This window comes from Dendrobates tinctorius, unplaced genomic scaffold (genome assembly GCF_039654945.1).
Source record: "Dendrobates tinctorius isolate UK_male_01 unplaced genomic scaffold, ASM3965494v1 ptg000024l, whole genome shotgun sequence".
In the NCBI taxonomy this organism is placed as follows: domain Eukaryota; kingdom Metazoa; phylum Chordata; class Amphibia; order Anura; family Dendrobatidae; genus Dendrobates; species Dendrobates tinctorius.
In genome coordinates this window covers 25,585,721-25,611,426 of record NW_027361692.1, presented here as the reverse complement: position 1 = coordinate 25,611,426, position 25,706 = coordinate 25,585,721, and the positions used below count along the sequence as shown (strand labels likewise).

At 49.5% G+C, this 25,706-nt stretch overlaps 1 protein-coding gene and 1 long non-coding RNA gene across 4 annotated transcripts in view; one reads left to right on the top strand and one right to left on the bottom strand.

Annotated features, from left to right (window-relative positions):
• LOC141084585 (uncharacterized) overlaps positions 1-25,706 on the bottom strand; it is a 95,167-nt gene that overhangs the window by 64,803 nt on the left and 4,658 nt on the right. The gene's annotated exons all lie outside the window — the stretch shown is intronic.
• Positions 23,705-25,706, top strand: part of BAG2 (BAG cochaperone 2) — a 94,775-nt gene continuing 92,773 nt past the window's right edge. The window contains exon 1 of one of the 3 annotated variants that reach the window (XM_073569414.1): positions 23,705-25,542. In XM_073569414.1, coding sequence (XP_073425515.1) covers positions 25,418-25,542 — 125 coding nt within the window. In that variant the 5' untranslated portion in view covers positions 23,705-25,417. The remainder of the gene's footprint in view (positions 25,543-25,706) is intronic. The other 2 variants (XM_073569412.1, XM_073569413.1) reach the window with 2 other exon arrangements.

The following is a 25,706-nucleotide window of genomic DNA, read 5'->3' as shown; positions in this document are numbered from 1 at the left end:
TCCTCGGCGGCCGCCTCTGTCCAACCCCGGGATCCAGCATCTCACCCGCCACCTCGCCTGGGAAAGCCCCCCAGGTATAGCGGGGATCCCAAGCTATGCCGGGGCTTCTTGAACCAGTGCAGATTGCACTTTGAGCTGTTACCCCAGCAATACCCCTCTGACCGAGCCAAGGTGGCGTTTATCGTGTTCCACCTTGAGGGAGAGGCTTTGGCCTGGGTGAATCCCTTGTGGGAGAGGGATGATCCTGTGGTTTCTAGTATTCAGAATTTTCTTGACATGTTCCGCAAGGTATTTGACGACCCCGGACGGTTGGCTTCTACTACTGAGGCTCTGTTTAACCTCCGTCAGGGTTCGCTCACCGTGGGACAGTATGCCATCCGCTTCCGGACACTGTCTTCGGAACTTGGGTGGAATAATGAGGCTCTGGTGGGAGCCTTCTGGAGGGGTCTTTCTGGCAAAATAAAGGATGAGCTTGCCGGTCGGGATACCCCTACCACTCTGGAAGATCTCATATCCCTGGCCACCCGTTTAGATCTCCGGTTTCTCGAACGTTCTCGCGAGGCAGCCAGAGAGAAGAGACCCTTTAGGCTCTATCAAGCCCCTATTCCACGTTCCTCCGCACCCTCTGTCAGTTCCGCCCCCGAGCCCATGCAGATTGTCCGTGTAAAATTGTCTGAGCAACGGCACAGGGAGAGAATGACGGAGGGCCTTTGTCTGTATTGCAGCGGAGCCAATCATTTTCTGCGAACCTGTCCTGTGAGACCGGGAAACGCCTCCACCTAGGCCAGGTAAGAGAGGCCTCCCTAGGTGACTCTAATTTCTCTCTACCCCTTACCATTTCGGCTTTAATTATTTTAGGTCGGGAGCGTAGATCTGTGGAGGCGTATGTGGACTCGGGTGTGGCTGGTAATTTCATTCGGCTAGAGGAGGTTGACAAGTTCCAGATTCCGGTGGTTACATTGGAAAATCCACGTGCGATTGCCTCTGTGGATGGCAGACCACTTCCGGAGCTCATCACCATGGTTACTGCCGAAGTAGAGTTTCAAGTGGGAGCTCTTCATCTGGAGAAGATAGCTTTTTATGTTCTGCCCAATTTGTCCCACGCCGTTCTCCTTGGATTACCCTGGCTCAGATTGCATGAACCGGTTCTGGACTGGCGCTCTGGGGAGATTCTGCGCTGGGGCCATATTTGCCAGGAACGCTGTCTGTTGTCGGTGGTCCGTCCTCATTCGCTACTGGAGCCAGCCGATCTTCCGGGACTCCCGGCACCGTATCATGCGTATGCCGACGTCTTCAGCAAGAAGGAAGCGGATTCCTTGCCGCCACACCGTTTTTTTGACTGTACCATTGATTTGATTCCGGGAGCCACCCCCCCCAGGGGGAGAACGTATCCTATGTCTCCAGCAGAGACCTTGGCCATGACAGAGTACATTCAAGAAAATTTGGCCAAGGGTTTCATTCGGAAGTCCTCTTCTCCTGCAGGAGCGGGTTTTTTCTTTGTCCGGAAGAAAGACGGATCCCTCAGGCCATGCATTGATTATCGAGGTCTGAACAATATCACCGTTAAGAATCGGTATCCTCTTCCGTTGATCCCAGAGCTCTTCGACCGGCTGAGGGGGGCCCGGGTCTTTACCAAACTGGACCTTCGAGGAGCCTATAATTTGATCCGAATCCGCGCCGGGGACGAGTGGAAGATGGCTTTCAATACTTGGGATGACCATTATGAATATTTGGTCATGCCGTTTGGACTCTACAATGCCCCGACAGTGTTCCAGGAATTTGTCAACGAGGTTTTTCGGGATTTGCTGTACTCCTGTGTTGTGGTGTACTTAGATGATATTCTCATCTCTTCACCCGATCTATCCTCGCATCGAAGAAGTGTTCGCCTGGTCCTGCAACGCCTTCGGGAGAATCATCTCTATGTGAAATTGGAGAAATGCCTGTTTGAGCAAACCTCATTGCCTTTCTTGGGTTACATGATCACGGATTCTGGGCTGAAGATGGATCCCGAAAAGCTCTCTGCCGTACTCAAATGGCCTCATCCTGTCGGTGTGAAGGCCATTCAACGCTTCCTGGGATTTGCTAATTATTACAGACAGTTTGTTCCTCACTTCTCCTCAGTGACCAAGCCCATCACGCTCCTGACCCGAAAAGGAACTAAATCAAACACCTGGTCTCCTGAGGCTGAAGAGGCTTTCCTTGCCCTGAAACGCTCCTTTACATCAGTACCAATCTTGCATCGCCCTCTAGCCAGCAGGCCCTTCATCCTAGAGGTGGATGCCTCCTCCACCGGAGCTGGGGCAGTACTTTCCCAGCTGGCACCTTCTGGACACCTGGTTCCCTGTGGGTTTTTTTCCAAATCCTTTTCCTCTGCCGAGTGTAACTACTCAATCGGAGATCGGGAGTTGCTCGCTATAAAGATGGCTCTGGAAGAATGGCGGTATCTGCTCGATGGGGCGGTCCACCCCTTTACTATTTTCACTGACCACAAAAACTTAGCCTATCTTCAGTCCGCCCAAAGACTCAATGCCAGGCAAGCCCGATGGTCTCTGTACTTTTCTCGCTTCGATTTCAAGCTCCATTTTCGACCCGGGAATAGGAACACCAAGGCGGATGCGCTCTCTAGGTCTCTGCAGTCACCGGAGATGGAGGAGGTCCCATCATATATCATCGAGCTTGTGAAAGTTATTACCGTGGCTCCCGTGAGCTTCTCTACTCTTCCGCCAGGCAGAACCTTCGTTCCACAGAGCAAAAGACTGGAGTTGCTACGCTGGGGGCACTCGTCCAAAATTGCAGGACACGTCGGGACCAAGAAGACCCGCTTGCTTCTCTCCTGCTACTATTGGTGGCCTTCTCTTCACCAGGACGTGACGGATTATGTAGCGTCCTGTACTACCTGTGCGCAGAACAAGGTGCCTAGGAATCTGCCCTCCGGCCTTCTTCATCTGTTACCTGTTCCAGAGGCTCCTTGGTGGCAAATTGCCATGGATTTTGTGACAAATCTGCCTTCCTCTTCTGGGTGTACTACTATCCTCGTGGTAGTAGATCGCTTCTCCAAGATGGCCCATTTCATCCCATTACCCGGCTTGCCTTCGGCTCCTAAGTTGGCCGAGATCTTCATCCATCAGATCTTCAAGCTGCATGGACTCCCTCAACGGATCGTGTCTGATCGAGGAGTTCAGTTTACCTCTCGTTTCTGGAGAGCCCTCTGTCGGCACATGGGCACGTCCTTGGATTTCTCCTCCGCCTACCACCCTCAGACCAACGGGCAAGTGGAACGAGTCAATCAAGTTCTGACGTCCTTCCTGGTCACTTTTCCAACGCCCACCAGGACAACTGGGTCTCACTTCTTCCTTGGGCAGAATTTGGCCACAATAATCATCCTCATGAGTCCACCTCCAAGTCACCGTTTTTTGTGGTCTCAGGCCAGAACCCCGGCGTCCCGCTGCCCATTTCCACGTCTTCGGGGGTTCCCGCGGCAGATGCTCTCGCCGCTGACTTTTCGCAAGTTTGGAAAGAGACCAGGGAGGCTCTCGTGAACTCCAGTGCCCGGATGAAAAAGTATACAGACAAAAGACGGAGGGACCTTCCACCATACCAGTCTGGCTTTCAACCAAACACATCCGTCTGAAAGTCCCCTAGTACAAGTTGAGCCCCCAGTACATTGGGCCTTTTGAAGTACTTGGATGCATTAACGACGCTGCATACAAATTGAGGTTGCCGGCTTCACTCCGAGTTCCTAACGCCTTCCATGTCTCACTTCTTAAACCTGTCATTCTCAATCGGTTCCACCCTGCTCCTATCTCTTCCCCTCAGCCAATTGGGGATGATAACGTCTTTGAAGTTAAAGACATTCTGGCCATGAAAAAAGTCAGGGGAAGGACCTTCTTCCTTATCGATTGGAAGGGATTTGGTACCGAGGAGAGGTCCTGGGAGCCTCGGGAGAATATAAATGCCCCACAAATTCTGAAAAAGTTTTTAGCCAATCTCAGAAGGGGGAGATGTAAGAAGGGGGGTACTGTAACAGCAGCGGCTGTGCCCGCCACCGTCCCGCTGGCACCAGGTCCTCCCGTGGCAGTCGCTTACCCAGCCTGACGCGTGCTTCCTCCTCCCTCCTGCTCACGCGCGCTTCCCCCTCCTGTTTCTCGGGCAGCTGCTAGCCTGCACATGCGCACTCAGACGCTGGCGCGCGCCCATCGGGTTGTTTAACCCTGCGGTGGGCGGCGGCCGATTAGCTGTCAGCCAATCGCCTGCCAGCAGGGGATATATCAGGCGTCACCCATAAGGGGAAGACGCCTGGTTATTATGTGTCCTCCTGCATTAATTTGGCCGCCTATGGTTATCTATAGGTTCTCCCTCTGTCTTGTGGTTTCCCCTTGTTCCAGCCTTCCCGTCTCTGCCACTGCTTGTTCTCCCTGCCTGTCTCCCATCCTGCCTGTCCGTGTTCCGCAGTCTACGGTCCCTGTTCTCCGTTTCCGTGCCGCCCGCTAGTGTCTTCCTGTTCCCCTGCCTGCTGTCTGTCTGTCGTCCTACTTGCCTCTGGTACTAACCGCCCAGTATCTCGCCTCGCGCTCTCCACACGGAGCCCCTACCTTTCTTCCGATGCAGCCGTTCTGTCCTGCCTGTGGTCTCTCCGGTCCTTCGAGACGCCCCTCTTGGTTCCAGCTGTCGCAGTGTCTGACCCCCCCGCGGGCCTGCCCCTAACGGTCCCTGTATAGGGGTCGGTTCCACCTGGTGCGCTCGTCCCGGGGGCCTCATTTCCACAACCCAGAGGGTCCACTCTCGGACGCTGCCAAACTCCTGAAGCATCACAGAAGTGAATGGCGAAATTCAAGCATTTTTCCAACGGACCCTCCCAGGATATCTGAGGGGCACGAAAATTGCTGAAATGAATGGGAACAGCAGGAGAAAGATGCCTAGATGAAAGACCCAAATGCATCTCTTCTCTTATGCCTGAAGCTCCTTTTTGTGCCTGTTGTATCCTGAGTGGCCTTGAAACCGACAATTCTTGTTTTTGAGCACAGATGACTGAAGGTTTGCTTTGTCCCTTTGTAAGAGGATGTGGCATAAACATAATCCCCAGCACTGTGCAGCATTTGTGCATGAGGACTGACCTCAACTCTCCATACGGGACCCTGTGGAACCAACTGGAAAAGAGAGTTTCAGGAGGGACAGGTTTTGATGAAGCACCTGGTCAGGTGACCTTCATGATGCAGTTTCCTGGTATCACAGTTCAGCGTTCCAAAACAGGAGACTATTTGGCACCAATAGAAGGGACGGTCAGGACGTGTGGAAGAATAACTTGAAGCTGGTGTGCTTGAACACAGCAGTAAGCGAGAACTAGCAGGTTGGAGTTCGCCTTGAAGCAGAACCCAATGGCGCCAGATTTGTTCTATCTAGACAGCGCTTGTCTTGGCCCAAAGTTCAGGTCTTTATTCCGAGTTAAGACCCGGAACCCAGAATACGCTAGTCAGGAGCTGAGGCCCAACCCTCATTCTACTGGGTACGAGAAACACCCACTGTTCAAGCACCGAAGATCCGTGGGAAAATTTCGCTGGAGGGCCAGATTATTGGTGCCACCTGTGCAGCCACACTGTGACACAAGAGGTAAAGGGGCCCATTTGTACCTCTAAAGTGTATGCTCTATGTGCAATATCTTCAAAGAACTAGAAGGCACTGCAGTACACCCTGGAAGAGACCTAGAGATGGGCCTCAGAACACATTTTTTAGCACTTGGAAAGAGTGGGACTCCTAGACTTGCAAAGCTGATGCACTATGTGCAAAAGATGCCCAAAAAATGTAAGTAATATAGAAAAAAATCCCTGTACAGAGTTTTCACAATGCAGTTGAAGATTTATTTGTATTCTGGCTGAAGAGCCTGGCGCTGCCAGGGCATAGTAACTAACTATGGTTAGTTATAACAAATTCTAATGATTATATCTATATATATATATATACACTCACTGGCCACTTTATTAGGTACACCTGTCCAACTGTGTGTTAAGACTTAATTTCTAATCAGCCAATCACATGGCGGCAACTCAGTGCATTTAGGCATGTAGACATGGTCAAGACAATCTCCTGCAGTTCAAACCGAGCATCAGTATGGGGAAGAAAGGTGATTTGAGTGCCTTTGAACGTGGCATGATTGTTGGTGCCAGAAGGGCTGGTCTGAGTATTTCAGAAACTGCTGATCTACTGGGATTTTCACGCACAACCATCTCTAGGGTTTACAGAGAATGGTCCGAAAAAGAAAAAAAATCCAGTGAGCGGCAGTTCTGTGGCCGGAAATGCCATGTTGATGCCAGAGGTCAGAGGAGAATGGGCAGACTGGTTCGAGCTGATAGAAAGGCAACAGTGACTCAAATTGCCACCCGTTACAACCAAGGTAGGCAGAAGAGCATCTCTGAACGCACAGTGCGTCGAACTTTGAGGCAGATGGGCTACAGCAGCAGAAGACCACACTGGGTACCACTCCTCTCAGCTAAGAACAGGAAACTGAGGCTACAATTTGCACAAGCTCATCGAAATTGGACAGTAGAAGATTGGAAAAACGTTGCCTGGTCTGATGAGTTTCTGCTGCGACATTCGGATGGTAGGGTCAGAATTTGGCGTAAACAACATGAAAGCATGGATCCATCCTGCCTTGTATCAACGGTTCAGGCTGGTGGTGGTGGTGTCATGGTGTGGGGAATTTTTTCTGGGCACTCTTTGGGCCCCTTGGTACCAATTGAGCATCGTTGCAACGCCACAGCCTACCTGAGTATTGTTGCTGACCATGTCCATCCCTTTATGACCACAATGTACCCAACATCTGATGGCTACTTTCAGCAGGATAATGCGCCATGTCATAAAGCTCGAATCATCTCAGATTGGTTTCTTGAACATGACAATGAGTTTACTGTACTCAAATGGCCTCCTCAGTCACCAGATCTCAATCCAATAGAGCATCTTTGGGATGTGGTGGAACGGGAGATTCGCATCAGGGATGTGCAGCCGACAAATCTGCGCCAACTGTGTGATGCCATCATGTCAATATGGTCCAAAATCTCTGAGGAATGCTTCCAGCACCTTGTTGAATCTCTGCCACGAAGAATTGAGGCAGTTCTGAAGGCAAAAGGGGGTCCAACCCGTTACTAGCATGGTGTACCTAATAAAGTGGCCAGTGAGTGTGTGTGTATATATATATATATACTGGGGAAAAAAAGTATTTAGTCAGTCAGCAATAGTGCAAGTTCCACCACTTAAAAAGATGAGAGGCGTCTGTAATTTACATCATAGGTAGACCTCAACTATGGGAGACAAACTGAGAAAAAAAAATCCAGAAAATCACATTGTCTGTTTTTTTTTTCATTTTATTTGCATATTATGGTGGAAAATAAGTATTTGGTCAGAAACAAAATTTCATCTCAATACTTTGTGATATATCCTTTGTTGGCAATGACAGAGGTCAAACGTTTTCTGTAAGTCTTCACAAGGTTGCCACACACTGTTGTTGGTATGTTGGCCCATTCCTCCATGCAGATCTCCTCTAGAGCAGTGATGTTTTTGGCTTTTCGCTTGGCAACACGGACTTTCAACTCCCTCCAAAGGTTTTCTATAGGGTTGAGATCTGGAGACTGGCTAGGCCACTCCAGGACCTTGAAATGCTTCTTACGAAGCCACTCCTTCGTTGCCCTGGCGGTGTGCTTTGGATCATTGTCATGTTGAAAGACCCAGCCATGTTTCATATTCAATGCCCTTGCTGATGGAAGGAGGTTTGCACTCAAAATCTCACGATACATGGCCCCATTCATTCTTTCATGTACCCGGATCAGTCGTCCTGGCCCCTTTGCAGAGAAACAGCCCCAAAGCATGATGTTTCCACCACCATGCTTTACAGTAGGTATGGTGTTTGATGGATGCAACTCAGTATTCTTTTTCCTCCAAACACGACAAGTTGTGTTTCTACCAAACAGTTCCAGTTTGGTTTCATCAGACCATAGGACATTCTCCCAAAACTCCTCTGGATCATCCAAATGCTCTCTAGCAAACTTCAGACGGGCCCGGACATGTACAGGCTTAAGCAGTGGGACACGTCTGGCACTGCAGGATCTGAGTCCATGGTGGCGTAGTGTGTTACTTATGGTAGGCCTTGTTACATTGGTCCCAGCTCTCTGCAGTTCATTCACTAGGTCCCCCCGCGTGGTTCTGGGATTTTTGCTCACCGTTCTTGTGATCATTCTGACCCCACGGGGTGGGATTTTGCGTGGAGCACCAGATCGAGGGAGATTATCAGTGGTCTTGTATGTCTTCCATTTTCTAATTATTGCTCCCACAGTTGATTTCTTCACTCCAAGCTGGTTGGCTATTGCAGATTCAGTCTTCCCAGCCTGGTGCAGGGCTACAATTTTGTTTCTGGTGTCCTTTGACAGCTCTTTGGTCTTCACAATAGTGGAGTTTGGAGTCAGACTGTTTGAGGGTGTGCACAGGTGTCTTTTTATACTGATAACAAGTTTAAACAGGTGCCATTACTACAGGTAATGAGTGGAGGAAAGAGGAGACTCTTAAAGAAGAAGTTACAGGTCTGTGAGAGCCAGAAATCTTGATTGCTTGTTTCTGACCAAATACTTATTTTCCACCATAATATGCAAATAAAATGAAAAAAAACCAGACAATGTGATTTTCTGGATTTTTTTTTCTCAGTTTGTCTCCCATAGTTGAGGTCTACCTATGATGTAAATTACAGACGCCTCTCATCTTTTTAAGTGGTGGAACTTGCACTATTGCTGACTGACTAAATACTTTTTTGCCCCACTGTGTGTGTATATATATATATATATATATATATATATATATATATATATATATATATATATATAAAGCTGAGTGCATAGCCCCGCCCACTCCGCATAGCCAGTCACTATAATATCCCACATCATCCAGTAAGCCAGAGCTACCGGACTACTACCCCTAATATCCCACATCATCCCGTCAGCCAGAGCCACCGGACAACTACTACTAATATCCCACATCATCACATCAGCCAGACTACTACCACTAATATTCCACATCATTCCGTCAGAGCCGCCGGACTATTAGCCCTAATATCCCACACCATCCCATCACAGCCACCAAACTACTACCCCTAATATCCCACATCATCCCGTTAGCCAGAGCCACTGGACTACTACCCCTAATATCTCACATCATCCCGTCAGCCAGAGCCACCGGACAACTACTACTAATATCCCACATCATCCCATCTCATCAGCCGGACTACTACCACTAATATTCCACATCATTCCGTCAGAGCCGCTGGACTATTACCCCTAATATGACACACCATCCCATCACAGTCTCCAAACTACTACCCTTAATATCCCACATCATCCCGTTAGCCAGAGCCACTGGCCTACTACCCTTAATATCCCATATCATCCCGTCAGCCAGAGCCAGCGGACTACTACCCCTAATATCCCACATTATCCCATCAGCCTGGGGTCAGAACCAGAGCACTGAGTGGAACGGTCCTAACTTCCATACCGGGGATCCCTTTAAGAGAGGCCTGGCATCAGAACCAGAGCGCTGAGTGGATTTGCCCTGACTTCCATACCAATGATCCTTTCAATAGAAGCCTGGGGTGAGAATCAGAGCGCTGAGGGATTTACCCTAGCTTCAATACCGGAGATCCAATTAAGAGAGGCCTGGGGTCAGTACCAAAGCGCAGAGTGGATTTGCCCTCACTTCCATACTGGGGATCCCTTTAAGAAGGGCCTGGGGTCAGTACCAGAACATTTCAAGGCAATTGCCCTGACTTCCATACCGGGGATCCCTTTAAGAGAGCCTGGGGTCAGAACCAGAACACGGAGTGGAATTGCCCTAACTTTCATGCCGGGGATCCCTTTAAGAGAGGCCTGGGGTCAGAACCAAAGCGCTGGATGGATTTGCCCTGACTTCCATACCAATGATCCCTTTAATAGAAGCTTGGGGTCAGAATCAGAGCGCTGAGGGATTTACCTTATCTTCCATACCGGAGATCCCTTTAAGTGAGACCTGGGGTCAGTACCAAAGCGCAGAGTGGATTTGCCCTCACTTCTGTATCGGGGATCCCTTTAAGAGACCCTAGGGTCAGAACCAGAGCGCTTAGTGGAATTGCCCTAACTTCCATACCAATGATCCCTTTAAGAGACCCTGGGGTCAGAACCACAGCGCTTAGTGGAACGGTCCTAATGCTAAAAACCAAAGCGCTGGATGGATTTTCCCTAACTTCCATACCAATGATCCCTTTAAGAGAGGTCTGGGGTCAGTATCAGAGTGCTGAGGGATTTGCCCTAACTTCCATACCGTATCTCTTTAAGAGTGAAGATGTGCCTATGGGATGGAGGATGTGTGATGGGTATTTGGGCACTGGAGGGCGGGATTCATTACTGTCATGTGCTCTCTGCTCCTTTCTGGGGGGCAGACAATGGCTGGGAGCTTACTGTATGTTCCCAGTGTAACAGGCCAGATTAACCCCCCGCCCAGAATATACACATGGTTAAAGTGGCCTAAACCAGATTATACCCCGGGTATGTTCTGGCCTAGGCCAAACTATACCCCGGGGTAGAAAGTGGCCTAGTCCAGTTTATACCCCTCTGGGCCAGAATATACCCCGGATATATTCTGGCCCAGGCCAAACTATACCCCTTGGTATAAATTGGCTTAGGTCAGATTATATTCCTCCGGGTCAGAATACACCCCAGCTGCTGTAGATCAGATTTTTCACGCTTTTCAGAACCATTAAAACGGGGCCCCAGGCAGTGCATGGGGCCTCAGGCAGCACACGGGGCCCCAAGGCAACATACAGGGGCAGAGACAGCGAACAGGTTCCCAGGCAGCACACAGGGCCCCAGGAAGTGCACAGGGGCCCCTGGCAGCACACGAGGGCCCCAGGCTGCGCACAGGGGCCCCAGACAACACACGCGGGCCCCAAATGGGGGCCCCAGGTAGCACACAGGGGCCACAGGAAGCACACAGTGGCCCTTGGCAGTGCATAGGGCCACAGGCAGCACACGGGGGCCCCAGGTAGCGCACAGGGCCCCAGGCAGCACACGGGGGCCCCAAGCAGTGCACAGGGCCCAGACAACACACGACCCCAGGCAGCAAACGGGCCACAGGCACCACACGGGGGTCCCAGGAAGCACACGGTGGCCCCTGGCAATGCACAGGGCCCCTGGCAGCACACAGGGCCCCAGGAAGCACGCTGGGGCCCCAGACAGCACACTGGGGCCCCAGGAAGTGCACAGGTGCCCCAGGCAGTACACGAGGGCCCCAGGCAGCACACGAGGGCCCCAGGCTGCGCACAGGGGCCCCAGACAACACACAGGGGCCCAGGCAGCACACAGGGGCCCCTGGCAGCGCACGGGGCCCCGTGCACTGCCTGGGGCACCGTTTTTGATGGTTCTCAAAAGCATTAAAAACCTGATCTACAGCAGCCGGGGTGTATTCTGACCCGGAGGGGTATAATCTGGCCTAGGCCAATTTATACCCTGGGGTATAGTTTGGTCTAAGCCAGAATATACCCGGTGTATATTCTGGCCCAGAGGGGTATAAACTGGCCTAGGCCAATTTATACCCTGGGGTATAGTTTGGCCTAGGCCAGAATATACCCGGGGTATAATCTGGCCACTTTAACTCCGGGTATATTCTGGGCAGGGGGTTAATCTGGCCTGTTACACCAAGGATGCTAGATTTCTCCCACCATGTCAGTGTCTGCTGAGGTGTTGTCGAGTGGGAAAACTGTTGCTCATAGCAACCAATCACAGCTCAGCTTCTTTTAAACAGCTCTGGTGAAATGAAAGATGCTTAGTGATTGGTTGCAAGGAAAACTGTTGCTCATAGCAACCAATCACAGCTCAGCTTCTTTTAAACAGCTCTGGTGAAATGAAAGATGCTTCATGATTGGTTGGTGATACACACATACATACATTCAATTTTATATTTATGTAGAATAGAATAGATGTGCAAATAGACACTTAAGATGCATGGCATAATGCGACCGAAAATGTAAAATTTTTCAATTTTGGATGGGGAAAGCACAAAGTGGTGTTTTAGGCAAGGAGGGTTTGATTACAATTTTAATAACAAAGGAGTGTGCTGCACAATTGACGGGTAAGAAGGGAAGGGGTGGGAGCAATGGTGGACGAAACTAAGGGGGAGGGATCTTTTTGGATTTTTGGAAAGGATAAAGTAGAGTGTGTGAGGCTGCGGCAACGGGAATTGACGGAGTGGTTTATGCAGAATTGAACATGGAGTATAATGTTAGGGCAAAGGGAGGGAAAAATGACTGAAGAAAAAGGGAATAGAAGGCAGACCCCCCCCCAACCACCCCTCAAGGGAAAAATAAAAGGGTAATTATAGGAAAATTTGGCATTGTGGTCTGGTGAAGAGAAAAAAAATTGGGTCTTCTGTAGTTGAGAGAGGTGAAGAAGGTTTCAAGATGAGCTTGAGTGCAGTTCCATATACAGAAAATGTCATCTATATATGACAACAGATGGCATGCTTAAGGAAGAGGACATTAGTGTAAACATGACTGTCTTAGAAGAAACTCATGTAGATTTTAGCCTAGGCTGGCGCTACATTCGAGCACATTGCTTTGTCGCAGATCTGGACATATTTCTCCCCAAATAAGATGACATTTTCATGTAACACGATGTTGATGAAATCTAGGCACAGTTGGATTAAATAGTGGTCCATGTTGGAATTGGTTAGTGCCATAGAAATAGCCTCCATGCCTTTCACATGGGTGATAGATGTTTATAGGCTATTGAAATCAAGGGTGACTAGTAGGTTCTTGGGAGGGACTTTGGTCAAATTGTGTATTTTCTGTAGGAAGTGGCTTGTATCTAGGAGGTATAATTATGATTTTGTATAAACACAACATTGTACTATACCTTGCTTTCACCATCCTTATGCATTGATATGCCTGCCTTCCTCCATTCTCGTCCACAGCAGTCAGACTGGCTTGGCCAGGGACACACATTCCCTGTTACCATGACAAACTCCCCCCACTATAAACATGACTTGCATGCCTCCCCAGGTAAGCCCTCTCCCATCACCACACATGCACGGGCGTCCACCACAACCATGATGACCCCAGCAACACAATATGCTGGGGTGGTGTCACCCACAATGATGCATACCATAGCGACCAGTCCCAGCCATGTCACCACCAAAGTGTCTCAGCACCTGAGTGATGCACTTCTGCCAGTGAATGTTGCCGGATTCAAATGACCTGCACACTGTACCATTAGAGAGACATACTCATCAGACCTAGGCGCCTGAGCATCTTCATACTACTCTTTTTAAGGTGCCTGTAATTTTGTCTTTTCTGTCTCCTACTGTCTTAAATCTCCCTTGGACATGGCTGCATTAGGGTCACCTCCTCTTTCAACCCCAGTCTGCGGTATTTCTGGCTCCACAGTGTCAGTACATTCTGCTGTGACAGTCTATCCCTTGTGATCTCTATTACTATGTTCCTACATAGTACCCCAGTTGCGCTCTACACCACTGACCATGAGTGTCAGAACATACTGCTGTAACATTCTATTTTTCAGGCTCTCCTTAACCACTATGTCCAAGAATAGGGTTACTTGTCTCCTGGGACTCGCCATGGTCTGAGGAAAGAGGATCAGGGTGAGGATCATGTGGTCTAGATTCGACAATGAGACTGGACCGTGTGGAAGACAAGATGGTGTTGGGTGACAGATTGGAAGTGGGTCGCCCCCTCGCTTCACCCAGGGCTGTGGGGTACTCGGTACCGGGCTGGTGTCGGGGGAATGTGTCACAGCAGCGGCGACCCGGTCCATGGCCCTGGGCGCCCAATATCAATGGCGGTGATGTTTGTAGTGTAGTTTATATGAAAAGTTCATGACGCCACCTGTAGTGTTTGGCAAGTGAGGTGTTAGCCAACGCTGCGTGCAGATCCTCTGGGGCTGATGGTGTGTTGCAGCTTAGATGGTGTAGCTCCCCACAGGTGAAGCTGTAACCCCAGGGCAGTGTATAGGTGGTTGGCACGGGGATGTAGCAGTGCCGACAGGGTAGGAAGCAGACATGACACAGCGGGGTGCAATTTCTGTACCTTTACTCGATAACTGCAGTCCAGGGTCCTGATTACAGATGGTATTGGAGCAGGCTAGCCTGGAAGCAACTCAGGGATTCTCTCTCACAGACGGGCTGTGCAGTCTCCTTCCTAGCGCTTGTGTGGTGTGAAGCACTCCAGTACTCAGTTACTCTGAAGTTCCTCCTGTCAGATGTTCCTAGAACTCCACTTGCACGGCAGACAGCTGTAGCCTCTCTCTCTCTGGGACTCCTCTCTCTCTCTCTCTCTCTCTCTCTCTCTGAATCCCCGGCTCTCTATCTGTTTTGCTGTGGTGCCTCAAGTCTTAGATGGGAGTAGGGCATTTACAGCCTCCTACTCCTCTGGTATTTGTGGCAGGACCGTTAGTATCCGTACCACTGTGGAGACCAGACTCCAGTCCTTGCGCTCTCAAGCTGAGGGAGCTCGCCTTCTGCAGCTGAACCTCTAGCTTCTCATTCTATGTCTGCACACTTCACCCTCCGCAGACTAACTAACTCTCCCCTCCTCCTGGCCCACAGAGAGTACTCCTCCCCTGAATCCTGGGTCAGAGCTCCCCCTGCTGGCCTGGAGTGGAACTGTGTTGTATGTATGGATTGACTGTGAGAGAGACCCATCTTTGCCTCCAAGCCTGGCATTACCCTCCCCTGGAGAAAGGCAAAGCCAGTGTGGCGACCATACCCCTGGGGGTGCCACATTCCCCCCTAGTGAAAATCAGCACTCCTGGGCTGAACAAAAAGAAACATATGAATAATACACAAATACTTAAACAATAATAATTTGTACAAGATTGAAAAAAAAGGAAAAATGTACAAAAACCAAGTGTTTACAAAAATGGTCCTATGATGATAAGTCCAGCATCAATGTCCATGGTCCATTCCTGGGCAAATGGTAAATTATATACAAATAAAGTTTTTGACCACACACAAGTCCTGTGGTTCAGTGTCCATAAAAGTTAAAAGGGAACTCTTACAGGTTACCTGTAGGCACAAAAGCTTAAAAAACAGTTACATATTTACATTTCAACAGTTTCAACATTGACATTTATTTTATATGCGGAACCTAACTGGTAGTATTCCCTGTGTGGTACGGGTAGATCTGCGTAACACTGGTGCTGTAGTGTGTGAAGTACTGGGTATACTACTGGGGATTCTACCTGGCACAGGGGTACGTGTTTGTCTGTGAACTCTTGGACTCACCAGGGGCACAACAGGTTCACCACTGGCAGGGCGAGGGTTCTCTGGCTCCACTGCTGGGGTAGCTTCTGCTACCTGATTTTCCTGATGCTCCCGAGTCACGTCCTCCTGTGCTTCCACTTGGGGAAATAACAACACAGGTACCACTATTGCATCATTAATTCTAGTCCAATTCGCAGGGAATTCCCCAAGCACCGTGCTGACCTTCTTTTCTTCGGCCTCTACGGGTTGGAGGTTATCTGATCCTTCTGCTCTTTCTTTCACCTGGTCAGGGCATAACTTCAAATGATCCCTGGATACCGCTGCTGAGGTCTCCTCCATCTTTACTAACAAGGCATACTTTAGCATTATCAAAGTTTGAGGGCAGAATGGTATAAGGTTCAGCCTCCCATTGATCATGCAGCTTGTGCAACCTCCTCTTCCTTTTGAGGACGAGTTCTCCCGGCGAAAAGGGGACAGCAGGTGCAATCTGATTGTAAAGCTTCTCCTGCTTTTGTCTCACCTGGGCCAGACTCTTCTCCACGCACTCCTGTACTCTTCTGTACTGCCGCTGCCTCTCCTGGTCCCAGTCAGCATCTGGCGATGTGGCTTCCGGCGTGAGGACTCCCATGTCCAAATCCACAGGCAGTCTACCCGGTCTTGCTCTCATCAAGTATGCTGGAGTACAGTTGGTAGAGTTCACTGGAATATGGTTGTAGAGGTCTATCAGATCTGGCAACTTCTCAGGCCACAGATTCCTCTCCTCCAAGGGCAACGTCTTCAGCGGGTCAATCACCACCTGGTTCATCTTCTCGCACATGCCATTGGTCTGTGGGTGACAAGGTGTTGTCCGGATCTTCTTACAACCGTACAAGTTACAGAACTCATGGAACACTTCTGCCTCGAAAGCCGGACCTTGATCTGTGAGTACTCTTTCAGGATACCCATGTGGCCTACAGAAGTGCTGTTGGAAGGCTCTGGCTGCTGTCCTGGCAGTGAGATCTTTGACAGGCACAACTACCAGGAATCTCGATTAATGGTCCACAATGGTAAGAGCATAGATGTAGCCCGACCGGCTTGCAACCAGCTTCACATGGTCCAGGGCTACCAACTAGAGGGGCTGTTTGGTGATGATTGGTTGCAGGGGAGCTCTGTGGCTGTCTCGATCCTTTCTGCGCAGGTTACATTGTCCACACTCTCGGCACCACCTCTCAATGGTTTTCCTCATACCAGCCCAGTAGAACCTCTCTCAGAGCAATGCTTCCAACTTCTTCCATCCGAAGTGTCCAGCTCCTTGGTGGTATGCTTCCAGGACCATTGATGCCTCTCTCTTTGGGACTATTACCTGCCAGACCAGTTCATGTGTGCGGGCATTGATACTCCTCCGACACAGCTTCCCTTCATAAATGAACAGCCGGCCTCTCTCCTTCCACAACTGCTGAGTTTCTTCAGGAGCATCCACCTCTGGGCTTGAGTCAGCTCGTATCAACAGCTCCTTCACCAGGCGGACTGCAGGGTCATTATCTTGCATTTCTGCCCAGTCATGATGGGGCAAAGGATTCAGGGTGACCTCCTTCAAGCCAGACCGTCTGTCTCTCACTCCTTGAGCACGTTGGGCTTCCAGTGGCCAGTGAAAGGGAGGTAGCTCTATCTCTTCAAGAGCCTCAGGGTCTTCGCCTGCATCTGGTAGGTTGGGCATCCTGGACAGCGCATCAGCATTGGCATTCTTGTGCCCTGCTCGGTACTTGATAGTGAACTCGTAGTTAGATAGCCGAGCCATCCATCGCTGTTCCAGTGCGCCTAGCTTTGCCGTGTCCAAGTGGGTCAACGGATTGTTGTCCGTGAAGATTGTAAACTTGGCGGAGGCCAGGTAATGCTTGAATCTTTCAGTGACAGCCCAGACTATGGCAAGGAACTCCAACTTAAAAGAACTGTAGTTATCAGGGTTCCTTTCGGTGGGACGCAACTTCCTGCTGGCGTAGGAGATCACTCTTTCTTTTCCATTCTGTACCTGCGACAGTACCGCTCCTAGTCCCACATTGCTGGCATCTGTGTACAGCACAAAGGGTTTCTCATAATCTGGGTAGGCCAAAACTTTGTCACCTGTGAGAGCCATCTTCAGTCTCGTGAAGGACCTCTCTAACTTTTCAGTCCATTCAAAGGTGGAATTTTTCTGCTTGTTCTTCTTGGACTGCCCCACCAGAAGGTTTTGCATAGGGGTGGCTAGTTCAGTAAAGCCCTTGATGAATCTTCGGTAGTAGCCTACCAGTCCAAGGAATTGGCGTACTTCATGAAGGTTGCTGGGCTTTGGCCAGTCCCTGATAACTGTGACCTTGTCAGGATCTGGTGCCACACCTTCTGCACTGACCACATGACCGAGGTACTGTACCTTGGGCTTCAGGAGGTGGCATTTGGAAGGTTTCACCTTCAGGCCAAAATTGGACAAAGCTTCAAACACTTCAGCCAGGTGTTCCAGATGCTCTTCATAGGTTTTGGAGAAAACAATGACATCATCCAGGTACAGCAGGACTGTTTCAAAGTTCATGTGTCCCAGGCAGCACTCCATCAGCCGTTGAAATGTTCCTGGAGCAGTGCAGAGTCCAAACGGCATATAATTGAACTCACAGAGACCCATTGGAGTGGTAAATGCGGTTTTCTCCTTATCTGCCTCTGCCACGGGAACCTGCCAATACCCACTGGTGAGATCCAAGGTGGAAAAGTAATTAGCAGTTTTAAGTGCAGCTAAGGATTCCTCAATCCTAGGTAATGGGTAGGCATCTTTATGTGTAATGCTGTTAATTTTCCTGTAATCAACACACATTCTCATGGTACCATCCTTTTTCTTTACAAAAACTATTGGAGCTGCCCAGGGGCTACAACTGTCTCTGATAACACCAGCCTCCTTCATCTCCCTCAACATACTCTTAGCACACTGGTACTGTGTTGGGGGTTTAGGTCTGTACCTCTCCTTTATGGGTGGATGGTCCCCCGTGGAGATAAGATGTTGGACCCCTTTTGCCTGCCCAAAATCTAGTGGGTGTTTGCTGAATACCCGCTCATACTCTTGTGTCACTCTGTAGACCCCATTTCTCTGGTATGAAGGTGTAGGGTCAGTTCCCACCTGCAGTTGCTGACAACACTCCTCCGGCTGCCTCACAGAACCATTGTCCTCCCCCTGATCGGATGAGACCAAAGGCTCTGCTGCTTACAAAGAGTTGTTGTTAACGGTGAGCAGCTTAGCAACTGTGGCGTACCGAGGTATCGTGGCTTCCTCTTCCCCACAATTCAGAAGACATCAACCACCCCTCTGGCTGTCAGGACAGTGGGCCTACTTTCAGAGTATACTGGTTCTACCAATGCCTGGTAATCTCTCCCTCTAAGACCTATAGCTGCCCGACACCATACCAACTTTTCACATCTGGGGGGTATTGCAATGGGGAAGGCATCACTCACTCTGACGCTGCCAATCTCGCCGCCAGAGAGTTCCACCTGTTGTCTTTGCATCAGGGCTCGGATCTCCTTCTGCAGGACTCTTTGTTCTCCGGAACCAGCAGTCTCAGCCACCTGTTGCAACAAGACAATAACCTCGGACAGACAGTTTTCAATTACATTGGTACCAAGAGTCATCATAGGGTTACATTTACGTCTATCAATATCAACAATTATCAAACCTTGAGACTTTAGTTCCACCCTCCCCACTTTAACAGTTATCTCCATACATCCAATCTGTGGTAAGGTTTGACCATTACTAGCAACTACTGTCAGTTCATCAGTGGGACCACGCGTGAGTTCAGAATCAGCCCAATATCTTTTATACTGAATATAGGGCATGGTGGTCACCTGGGAGCCAGTGTCCAGCAAAGCGTTCATGGGGATACCATCAATCACCACAGGAAGGATTGATCTCCCTCCCACATACTTGGCTCTCCAGTTCCTTGGGCCTGGGGATCCTACTCCTGGGGGTTGGCCCTCTGCCCCAGGGGTTGCTCGTTTAAAGGACAGTACCTTGCAAGATGACCTGCCTTGTGACAGCGACGACAGATGGGACGTCCGTCCTGGTCATAGCGATCGTTGTTCCTTCCTCAAAGTGGCGGGGCTCTCTTCCTCCGGAGCCACGGGACATCCTCTGGACTGTAAGCAAGCTGAAACTTGTCTTTGGAGGACACCTGCAGGGACTGCACAGTTTTAGTGAGTACAGCCATTCCTTTGGTCAACTCCTGGACCTGTAGACGTAGCTCCTCAGTTCGGTCTTTGTCCAGAGTTTGTGCATCGGCCTCCACAGTTCAGTTAGTTAAGGTTAGCCAGGGCCGGGGGGTTGTGTGAGCTCACCGGTGGCCGCTTCACAGGCCTGATGCTCCGGGCTGTAGGCCTCAGCTCCTCCTCTTCTCGTGCGCTCTTCTCTCTTCCCGCGCGGCACTTCACTTCTTCACGCTCTGTGGCAAGCTCCACCCACGAAGGCCTGCCTCTTTCTTCCCGCGCGCGCCAAGCAGCGCGGCAATGGCGGCAACTGGCGCCAAATTTTACACAGTCTTTAAACACAGTCTATGGCGCACAGAACCCGGGGATACCAGGCTCCGTAATCCTGTTCGTGACGCCAAAATTGGGTCACCCCCTCGCTTCACCCAGGGCTGTGGGATACTCGGTACCGGGCCGGTGTCGGAATATGTCACAGCAGCGGCAACTCGGCCCGTGGCCCTGGGCGCCCAATATCAATGGCGGTGATGTTTGTAGTGTAGTTTATATGAAAAGTTTGTGACGCCACCTGTGGTGTTTGGCAAGTGAGGTGTTAGCCAACGCTGCGTGCAGATCCTCTGGGGCTGATGGTGTATCGCAGCTTAGATGGTGTAGCTCCCCACAGGTGAAGCTGTAACCCTAGGGCAGTGTATAGGTGGTTGGCACGGGGATGTAGCAGTGCCGACAGGGTAGGAAGCAGACATGACACAGCGGGGTGCAATTTCTGTACCCTTACTCGATAACTGCAGTCCAGGGTCCTGATTACAGATGGTATTGGAGCAGGCTAGCCTGGAAGCAACTCAGGGATTCTCTCTCACAGACGGGCTGTGCAGTCTCCTTCCTAGCGCTTGTGTGGTGTGAAGCACTCCAGTACTCAGTTACTCTGAAGTTCCTCCTGTCAGATGTTCCTAGAACTCCACTTGCACGGCAGACAGCTGTAGCCTCTCTCTCTCTGGGACTCCTCTCTCTCTCTCTGAATCCCCGGCTCTCTATCCGTTTTGCTGTGGTGCCTCAAGTCCAGTCCTTGCGCTCGCCTTCTGCAGCTCAACCTCCAGCTTCTCATTCCACGTCTGCACACTTCACCCTCCGCAGACTAACTAACTCTCCCCTCCTCCTGGCCCACAGAGAGTACTCCTCCCCTGAATCCTGGGTCAGAGCTCCCCCTGCTGGCCTGGAGTGGAACTGTGTTGTATGTATGGATTGACTGTGAGAGAGACCCATCATTGCCTCCAAGCCTGGCATTACCCTCCCCTGGAGGAAGGCAAAGCCAGTGTGGCGACCATACCCCTGGGGGCGCCACAGAAGCATTATCTGCCATCCAACCCACAACTGTTCTGTCTTCAACCGTAGTGTCCCGCACCCTCCCTGAAAAGTGGAAAAGGAAGCTACATCTCGTGGATGAGTGTGTTTGATGTGCTCCCACAGTAGGCACAGTTTCACCTGGAGCATGGCCTCTGTGTTTACATTCAGCAGCTTGCCTGCTCTTTACCGCACGCCTTGCACATTTTAAATTATCTATGCAGCTTGGAGCGGTATCCTTACAGAATAGACTTTTATTTAAATTGTCTGTGAAAGTTTTTTTTCTTGTATGTGGCAGCCACAAGATGTGTAACGCAATCAAACCTGCCAAAATGTCTAATATGCTAATCCCTACTCTGCAAGTTAACCCTAAGGCTATGTGCCCACGTTGCAGAAATGTTGCGGAAGTATCCACAGCATTTCCGCCACTCCCACTGCGGGAAAAACGCATGCGAATTCGCATGCATTTTCCCACGGAAAACAAGCGTTTTTCACGCGATTTTCGTGTGCGGAATTCAAGCACATTCCAAGCGATATGAAGCATCACTTGGAATGTGACTGACAGGTTGGTCACACTCGTCAAACATAGTGTTTGACGAGTGTGACCAACTTTTTACTATTGAGGCTGCCTATGCGGCATCAGTAGTAAAAGACAGAACGTAAAAAATAATTTAAAAAAAATAAAAAAACAGGTTATTCTCACCTTCCTACGGCCCGATCTCCTCCGGTCCCAGTAATGCTTAGCACGAAGGACTGGAGATGACGTCACTCTCGCGAGAGCGCGATGTCATCAACGGTATTTCGCGCGAAGCATTACTGGGACCGGAAGATGTCGGGAGCGTGCTGAGAGGCGGGAAAGAGTCCCGGGGCCATCGGAAGGTGAGTATATTACTATTTTTTGTTTTAATTCTATTTTTTACAGGATTATGGTACCCAGGGCCTGGAGGACAGTCTCCTCTCCTCTGGACCCTGGGTACCATCCGCACATTGAGCGCTCATTTTACGCATGGTGGGCATAGCCACATGCGTAAAATGAGTGTTTCAATGCAATCCCATGGTTGTGGAATCGCCGCGATTCCACACAAAGAATGAGCATGCTGCAGATTTTACTGCAATGCGATTCCGCAGCTGTAAAATCTGCAGTATTAGCACAGCATTGCGGAATCCCAAAGGATTGCATGGGATGGTTTTTTTTTTGCGTTTTCACGGCGATTCCGCAGCGGAAAATCGCCACGAAAATGCAAAAAAAATGCTACGTGTGCACACAGCCTAAATTTTCATATATATTAGTGGAATTATTGCACAACAGAATCGATTTGAAAAAGGACTGTTGGTTTAAAGGCAGCACCAAGGACTATGCAATCAACCCTGCTCTAAGTGCCTCTTAGGCTAGTTTTACACTAGCGTTCGTGGGCGCAGCGCAGGGCCGCCGCTAAGCCCCGCCCCCGGCCGCGCCCCCTCCTGTCAGTTCCTCCTCTGATCGCATGAGGCTGCATGCGATCAGCGTATCCTATATTTAGCGTTGGATACGCTGATCGTCCACTGACCATGCACTGGTCTGATTTTGCTGGCGCTACGCCCAGAGCACAAAAATGCAACACAGCGCGTTTTTGTGCGCTGGACGCAGCGCCAGCAAAATCAGACCAGCGCATGGTCAGCGCACGATCAGCGTATCCAACGCTAAATATAGGATACGCTGATCGCATGCAGCCTCATGCAATCAGAGGAGGAACTGACTCGAGGGGGCGGGGCTTAGCGGCGGCCCTGCACTGCGCCCACGAACGCTAGTGTGAAACTAACCTAATAAAGTCTTATTAAACCTTATTAAACCTAAATGCAACTAAGAGCAGTATTAGAGTCCAGCGATTATTTGGGTGCAGCGCCCTTTATTACAGCAATTATTGGGTTGCAGCGCCCTTTAATACAGAGATTATTGGGGTGCATCTCCCTTTATTACAGCAATTATTGGGGTGCAGCACCCTTTATTACAGATATTATTGGGGTGCAGCGTGCTGTATTGCAGAGATTATTGGGATGCATCACCCTTTATTACAGAGATAATTGGGGTGCAGCGCCCTTTATTACAAAGATAAATGGGGTGCAGCGCCCTTTATTACAAAGATAAATGGGGTGCAGCGCCCTTTATTACAGAGATTATTGGGGTGCAGCACCCTTTATTACAGAGATAATTGGGGTGCAGCGCCCTTTATTACAGAGATTATTGGGGTGCAGCACCCTTTATTACAGAGATTATTGGGGTGCAGCACCCTTTATTACAGAGATAATTGGAGTGCAGCGCCCTTTATTACAGAAATTATTGGGGTGCATCACCCTTTATTACAGAGATAATTGGGGTGCAGCGCCCTTTATTACAGAGATTATTGAGGTGCATCTCCCTTTATTACAGCAATTATTGGGGTGCAGCGCCCTTTATTACAGAGATTATTGGGGTGCAGCGTGCTGTATTGCAGAGATTATTGGGATGCATCACCCTTTATTACAGAGATTATTGGGGTGCAGCACCCTTTATTACAGAGATAATTGGGGTGCAGCGCCCTTTATTACAGAGATTATTGAGGTGCAGCACCTTTTATTACAGAGATTATTGGGATGCAGCACCCTTTATTACAGAGATTACTGGGTTGCAGCAGCGTCCTTTATTACAGAGATTTTTGGGGTGCCATAAGAGAACAAGATACATGTAAAAAGAGCACCAGATGACCATATCAATATCCAAAAGAGTTACAGCTATACAAATATTGTACAAATAGCCAGTTCCTAGATGTCAGATCAAACAGAATAGAAATATTATATACCGTAAATACATATTCAACTCCAATTAAGGATCGCTGTAATACACATCTATAGTACTGGTACATCCTGTAGGATTGCTGTCACACAGGGGCAATGAGCAAAGGAAGGGTGCATGCGTGCAGAAACCAGAAGCTGCTGAAATAAAAATTCTAAAATCACAAAAACAGCAATCGTATAGAGCGACATTTCATATATTTAATGAACAGGCCAGAGATCACAAGAAGGGGGCATAGCTGATATTGTCATTGAGTCCAGATGGGCTACAGCCCTTATTGTTTCTGAACCTACTATTCCCACCCTATCTGTTGCCTAAAATTCACAAGGATGCACAGACGCCCCCTGGCCGTCCGATCATTTCAGGAAGGGGGAATTATCTTCAAAATGTGAATCCGTGGATGGACTCCAAAATGTAACCCGTGGTAGAAGGACTACCATCCTTTATTCCAGCGATTATTGGGGTGCAGCACCCTTTATTTCAGCGATTATTATTCGGGTGCAGCACCCTTTATTTCAGCGATTATTATTGGGGTGCAGCACCCTTTATTTCAGTGATTATTATTGGGGTGCAGCACCCTTTTTTCCAGCGATTATTATTGGGGTGCAGAACCTTTTATTCCACCGATTATTATTGGGGTTCAGCACCCCTTATTCCAGCGATGATTATTGGGGTGCAGCACCCTTTTTTCCAGCGATTATTGGGGTGCAGAACCCTTTATTCCAGCGATTATTATTGGGGTGCAGCACCCTTTTTTCCAGCGATTATTATTGGGGTGCAGAACCCTTTATTCCAGAGATTATTATTGGGGTGCAGCACGCTTTATTCCAGCAATTATTATTGGAGTGCAGAACCCTTTTTTCCAGCGATTATTATTGGGGTGCAGAACCCTTTATTCCAGAGATTATTATTGGGGTGCAGCACGCTTTATTCCAGCAATTATTATTGGAGTGCAGAACCCTTTTTTCCAGCGATTATTATTGGGGTGCAGAACCCTTTATTCTAGCGATTATTATTGGGGTGCAGCATGCTTTATTCCAGCGGTTATTATTGGGCTGCAGCATGCTTTATTCCAGTGATAATTATTGGGGTACAGCACGTTTTATTCCAGCAATAATTATTGGTGTGCAGCACGCTTTATTCCAGCGATTATTGGGGCGCAGCATGCTTTATTCCAGTGATAATTATTGGGGTACAGCACGTTTTATTCCAGCAATAATTATTGGGGTGCTGCACGCTTTATTCCAGCGATAATTATTGGGGTGCAGAACCCTTTATTCCAGCGATTATTATTGGGGTGCAGAACGTTTTATTCCAGCGATAATTATTGGGGTGCTGCACGCTTTATTCCAGCGATTATTATTGGGGCGCAGCACTCTTTATTCCAGCGATAATTATTGGGGTGCAGCACCTTTTATTCCAGCGATTATTATTGGGGTGCAGAACGCTTTATTCCAACGATAATTATTGGGGTGCAGCATCCTTTATTCCAGCAATTATTATTGGGGTGCCTCACCCTTTATTACAGAGATTATTGGGGTGCATCATGCTTTACTCCATCGTTTATTGAGGTGCCAGCCCCCTGCAGAGCCAGGCACAGCACTGGCATCACACGTGGAGGAGAGCCTAGCAGCTGTGCCCACTGTGGGGGGCAGGGAGGGAGCAGGATCCGCCCAGGTCCTTGTTAGGAAATGTTTCATCAGATCAGAGGCCGGAGAGTCTGGCAGAGATGTGTCTAGAAGGATCCTAGCAGGGCTGCCATAACCCGGCACTGTCAGTCCTCCATTACCACGGAGCGGACACATGGCACAAGCCAAGATCCAAGCCAAGGCTAATGAGGGGCAAAATGGGGGCAAGTTCTGCCGCTCCATGTCCATGGCAGCCCGGTCCTCTCACCTGCTGGAAGTTCTGGATGACCTCGAGATAAGGTAACTGTGAGGTGGGGGACCTGGCCTTACCCAGCGCTGGGCAGTGTGGCACCAGATGGCAGCACAGGTCAGCTGTGATAGGCTCAAGCTATGGCATTGCATAGTATAGTGATCGGGACTGCCATTGAGGCTTCATTATCTGTCATGTTCATCTGTCTCCTTGG